This window comes from Impatiens glandulifera, chromosome 2, assembly GCF_907164915.1.
Source record: "Impatiens glandulifera chromosome 2, dImpGla2.1, whole genome shotgun sequence".
Classification (NCBI taxonomy): Eukaryota; Viridiplantae; Streptophyta; class Magnoliopsida; order Ericales; family Balsaminaceae; genus Impatiens; species Impatiens glandulifera.
This window is the reverse complement of record NC_061863.1, coordinates 38,266,521-38,272,520: the sequence shown is the minus strand read 5'-3', so window position 1 is coordinate 38,272,520 and position 6,000 is coordinate 38,266,521. Positions and strand designations below refer to the sequence as shown.

Here is a 6,000-nt window from a genome sequence, read left to right as displayed (position 1 = left end):
TTTTAATTCATTGTTCAAATTAATTATTTTAAATTAATTTTAAATATTATTTATTTAAAACAAAGACGCCAATTGATTTTTTAAAATCAATAAAAATGACATAATGTACAAACGTATTATGCATGCTTGAATTATTTGATCCAAGGGTATGAGTAGATTCACAAAGCTCCTAGGGACATTTAGAACATTTTCCCAGGTATCAATCGATTTGGTTTATGATCAATTTGATTAAAACATTTTATGGCCAAAAAACGGGGTTTTTGATTTTAAAATAGTTTTTAAAGTGGAGTGAGCTTGCCATCTTTATTATACTTCATACATATGATTGATTCTAAAATATGAACACTAGTTGTTCGTTTGGACCAATTCAAGAACTCAAAATTTTAATTATTTTGTAAATTTTGATTTTGATACAAACAAAAATGATCGGGATGGATCAAACATGATCCAAATAGTTGTCCAACATTGTTAGAAATATGTTGGAAAGCTTTCTAGGAAGTTGTTTTTGGATGATTAACCCAAGAACAACAAACTTAATTTTTAGATTTTTAAAATTAAAATTTGTGTTTTTCGGTTAAAGGTTGATTAATTAATGTTTTTTGGAAAAACGACTTATCGTCATTTCATTAAAAATTCCCAAAAATGGAAAAAAAAAAAAAACTACGAGTTTAAGAGATCAATCTAGACAGGCATAGAATGATTTTAAAGTAAATGAATTATCTGATTACAATGTTTTCAATTGTAGTGAGTTTAAAAACGGTAAATTCCAATTCCTACAGATATTCCAGTTTTTCCCCGTGCTTGGAGTTCTTGTTCACGTTCTCGCGAGGGCGCTGCAATCCGATACAATATCTGATAAGATCGGCGTAATCAATAGAGACGGGGGTCTGTCAAATTGTTAACGACTTCGGAAAAACGATTTGATAGAAATCATGTTAGGTATTTAAATCACTTTCTATTCTGCGCAACCTCTTGCAAACTCTTGAACGATTCAAGTGCGAAAATGTTTGCTTGAGTTTGAAGCTAAGAACCAAGAATGAAAAGATGACAGAAAGGAACAACACAGCAATTTGTTTATGGATGTTCGGAGTTAACTCTCCTACGTCACCCCTTCTTCCAACCACCGGAAGAATTCACTAACTTTCAAATAATCAAAAACAGTCGCACGACTAGCTCACTGTTGAACAGAACAGACTCTGTTCAACTTACAATATAAAGAATATCACTCAGCTAATACAATGCTTTGATTATAACTATCTCTTAATTAACACACAATAAAAGCAGGAAAGCAGTTGATAGTTAAGATAGAATAATCTGAGTATTGATAGATCGATGATTCTTCCGTTGTCCTTGAGGATCTTTAAATAAGAGCAGGTACCAACTGTCGTACTGCTCTTCACAGGAAAGTGGAGCAGGTGTAGCGTACAACTAGAGAACGTGGGTAGGCGGGTGTTAGCTTCAAGCAACTGCTTAAGCATTGCATTAGACGTATTTCACTTAGACGACCTCGTCTAATGAAATTATACGTCCCCGTCTAATAACAAGATCCATTAGACCACCTAGTCTAAAGGGATTAGACTTCATGTCTAATTATAGTTCACTTCAGACTAATCTGAAGGAGTTAGACTGCACGTCTAACTTTCACTAGTTAGATTGCACGTCTAAGTTTCACTAGTTAGAATGCACATCTAACTTTCTCTTTCCATTAGACCTCACGTCTAATTACATTTCACTTCAGTCTAATCTGAAGGAGTTAGACTACACGGCTAACTTTCACTAGTTAGACTGCACGTCTAACTCAACTAGTTAGACTGCACGTCTAACTCAACTAGTTAGACTACACGTCTAACTTCACTAGTTAGACTGCACGTCTAACTCCGTGTGTTAGACTGCACGTCTAACTTAACTAGTTAGACTGCACGTCTAACTCTGTGTGTTAGACTACACGTCTAACTCAGTGTGTTAGACTGTATGTCTAACTCAACTAGTTAGACTGCACGTCTAACTCAACTAGATAGACTGCACGTCTAACTCCTTGGGTTAGACAGCACGTCTAACTCAACTAGTTAGACTGCATGTCTAACTTCGCTAGTTAGACGGCACATCTAACTCTGCTAGTTAGATTGCACGTCTAACTTCGCTAGTTAGACTGCACGTCTAACTCCGTGTGTTAGACTGCACATCTAACTCAACTAGTTAGACTGCACGTCTAACTCAAATAGTTAGACAGCACGTCTAACTTCGTGAATCTAATGCCAAATTGGTCTAATGAGTCTCATTAAGACCAAGTCTAATATAACCTGTTTTTGATACACCTGCACCAAAAGCAATTAGACACATAGATTGAGTTTGATATACATTCATCATCAAAATTCCAATAGTCAAACTACTTTGACACTTGGTCAAAATAATTTGACCCAACAATTTCCCCTTTTTGATGAAGATGTTAAAACCTTTTCCTTGATAACGAATTACGCATTCATCATATAGATAAGAAGTAAAACTTGTTCATCCATCTTACATAAACACTTTTCAAGAACACCAATATTCAAAAACCATGTTTTAGAAAGCCAAAAACATAAACTGACATAAAAATAATGAATCCCTTTTCACTCGAGGATCAATTGGATAGGTGAATCCTTCACCGCTCATCCCTTCGGCAGTCAGCAGGTTCTGGAGCGGAGGAAGACTGCGTCCACCACAACCACTTCCGCCAGTTCGACCTCCACGATCACTTCCAGTACTTCGACCCCCGCGATCACCACCACTACTTCGACCTCCGCGATCACCACCACTACTTCGACCTCCGTGATCACCGCTGCTTCGGCTTCCGTGATCACCACCGCTTCGATCTCCGCCTCTTTTAGTTGGCCTCTGGTTTTCATCATTTGTTGACATTCGCTTAGATCTGGTTCCGGTTGTTACACCGTCACCTCTTCTGTCTCTAACAGCATTGCCCTGAGTAATGGTATTCTGCTCTTTCTCAGCAGCATCTTTTGCATTCTCTTCAGCTTGAAATTTCCTTGCGATAGAGTCAGCATACTCCAGTCTTTCAGCATATGTTCTTCTCATTCTGCCTTGAATTTCAACTAGCTGATTCTGAATCAAGCCCATTGCTTCCATAACCTCTCTTTGATTATCAATATTGATCTGTGTTTGAAGGCTCATCATTTCGGATTATCGATTGAAGAGTTTCTTTTCAAACCTTCCAAAATTCGTATTGGAGACTTCAACCTCATATGTGTTTTTCTTCAATGTTATCTCCAACTCTTTATGGGTTTTGACAAGATCATCAAAGTTCTTCTTGTCTTCCTTCTGGGCTTTCATAAATTTCGACATGTTGGATAGCATAACTGCCACATTATTCTCAAGCGTTGTTAACAAGGTTGACATCGACTTCATGAGCTTTATCCCGTCAGCTGAAGATCCTTCATTAGATGAATTATCTTGCGAATATGTTGCCATGGTCTGAATTGGACTGAAGTTGGTATGAACTTGTATGGACTGCTCAGGTTCATCCTCCTCTGATTCACCATCAGATTTATTTTGATCTTCCCTGTTAATCCTTTCGAGAAAGTTACCTAAATTGTGAAGAGTATTAAGAATGTTCTCAAAAACATTTCCAGCATTGATATTGGGAAATAGTAGAGGCTTGAAAGTTTGAGCATTCTGATCTTGTTCCCCCTTAGATGAGAAACTACTCTTAGCCTCTTTTTCTTGAGATCCCTCTGTTCACCACCTCTTCTTCATGAATTACAAGAGCTTGAACAGGCTCTTCAACAACATCTCTTTCTTTTGATATAAGAGCTTGAACAGGCTCTTGATCAGCATTATTTTCAAGATCTTGAGTAGGCTCTTGAATCACTTATTCTTCTTCTTCAGATGGGTTTGACTGAATAGGTTCTTTGGCTTGCTCAATAGAGGGTTGAGCCTTTAAACGATTCTCTTCTGCAGAAAGACTTCCAAGTTCGATCAGATGAGCAGCATCTTTCTCATCTTTATCTATAACATCATCAGATAAGTCCATTTGATCATCTTCATCTAAGGAACTACCGAATGGGCTAGCTTCTTAGCAACTTACTCCATCAACGTATTGAGTAACCACTGAGATATAGTTCTCAATAATCTCGTCCAACCTCTTCAAAGCCTTTTCTTCTACTTCAGCACATTTCTCAATGGGATTGAAGTTGGCTTTTCTGGCCTCGAGAATAGGAAAGAGAGTTCTTCCTCTCAAGTTCGCTTCCCACAGATCTTTTATCTTAAGGGAATCATACACTTCTGAAGTCTTAGCCCACTTCAAGACCTTTTTCTCATTTGTGACTAGCTCCCTCCATTGAATGATTATTCCTTTACCTTTGATGACTCCGATGTACTTGACAGACATTCTGTTCAGTACCCAGGTATCGAAGATTTCTATCTTCTCAGCAGCAGCAGCTTTGGCCTGATCCATCACGAGGTCAACAATACACGTTGCCTCCGAAACTTCTTCATCAATGTTTGAAACAATATTCTTCCCTTTTCCGATCACTTTGGTGGGCTTTGGAAAGGGTCGTGGTTCTCCAAAGACAATTCCAGCAGATTGTCTTGCAGAACGTATGATTTCATGAGCAGTCAACGGTTTTACGATATGTCCTGGTGCGGGTTCTGCTGGAACAATCTTTCCACCTACTAAAGACTCCGTTGGAACAAGGTTTGGAACGTGAGGAAGTTCCAATAGCATTGACTTAACCTTTTCAGGTTCACCACCAGCAATAAAGGTAGGAACATCTCCTTGCTCTGGTTCAGTACGTTCTGTAGCACCCGCGGCTACAAGATCAGGTTGATGAACAGGAGATGCAACCCTGTTCAGAATTTTAGTAGTTGGACCAACTGGCTCAACAGTTGGCCCGACAGCAGATTCCTTTTCAGGAATAAAAACATATTTTTCTTGTTCCATCTCAGGAACTCTAAATTTGGGTACATCGGCCAGGGATTGAGAAGAGGTTACCTTCGATGAATCTTTCATCGATTTAGACGCATGAGGCGCCTTTGACTTTTCACCTTTAGAAATAGATGACCTTGATGATCTCCACAACTGACTGGAAGCCGGAGACAGGGGAGACATGCGAATTGTGGCAAGTTCGACTAAACCTTGCTTGACTTTGGAATCTACGATTCCAGAATCCTTCTTCGATGAGTTCTTAAGGCTGGTAGAGCTATCCTCAGACTCGATCACCGTTTTGGTCGTTTTGCTCCTGTAGACAGGACAGAAGCCGCGGGATGTTTTGATCGGGTAACAAAACTTCCTATTGTCTATTAACTCGAGGTTCTGGAAAGAGACTCTTTGTTGTTCTTCATTCTGACTAGGGTGTTTGCGACTGTGAAGACAGTGTACACCCTGGTCGAGTTAATTAGTTCGGAATCCTCCATCGGGATCCCCAAATTCTCCAATAGACGGCTTATTTGAGCAACAAAGTTAATGCTCTCCTGGTTAATTTAAAAGCAGAGGTTCTGGAATAGCGTTAAGGTCCAGTTGACCTGAATCCCCTTTGAGATGGCAAACATATAGTCAAACCGATCTTGACTGTAGAGATTGAATGAACCCGCCTTCCCCTGAAGAGCTTTCGCCACCACATCATTCAGCAAAATGAACTGTGGTTTGAGAGCCTTCTTACTTCCATTGAGTCGAATCACCGAGCCATCGACATAAAAGACCATCTTCATTTCCTCCATCACCGCCGTTGACAGATGTTAGTTGAATGTATGCCCTTCTGATGGAAGTTCAAAGAACTCCGCATATACTGCCTCGTTGAATGAGATTTCTGTTCCGTTAATAGTTGCTATAATAGAATCATTCACCATTGTTGCAGACTTGAAGAACTTCCTCACTTCCTTCTTGTGGAACAAGAAAGGCCCTCCCAGATAATTTCCCAGATCGGAATACTCGAGGGATCTGAACATTTTGACCACCTCTGGTTGATCAAACGTGTAAACGGAAGGAAAATCCACATGCAAAGTATA

General features: G+C 39.3%; 1 protein-coding gene across 1 annotated transcript; it reads right to left on the bottom strand.

Annotated features, from left to right (window-relative positions):
• Positions 1 to 2,471: 2,471 nt before the first annotated feature.
• On the bottom strand, positions 2,472 to 3,171 carry LOC124924631 (keratin, type I cytoskeletal 9-like). Its single transcript, XM_047464644.1, has 2 exons — positions 2,614 to 3,171; positions 2,472 to 2,528 (listed from the first exon to the last, which is right to left on the bottom strand). Exons 1-2 carry the CDS (start codon positions 3,169 to 3,171, stop codon positions 2,472 to 2,474), a joined length of 615 nt encoding a protein of 204 aa, XP_047320600.1.
• Positions 3,172 to 6,000: the final 2,829 nt, after the last annotated feature.

Coding starts and splice junctions, on each gene's coding strand:
- LOC124924631 (XM_047464644.1), bottom strand. CDS start 3,171: ATGATGAGCCTTCAAACACAGATCAATATTGATAATCAAAGAGAGGTT. Junction 2,529..2,613: donor CCTATCCAATTGATCCTCGA/GTGAAAAGGGAT, acceptor GTTCTTGAAAAG/TGTTTATGTAAGATGGATGA.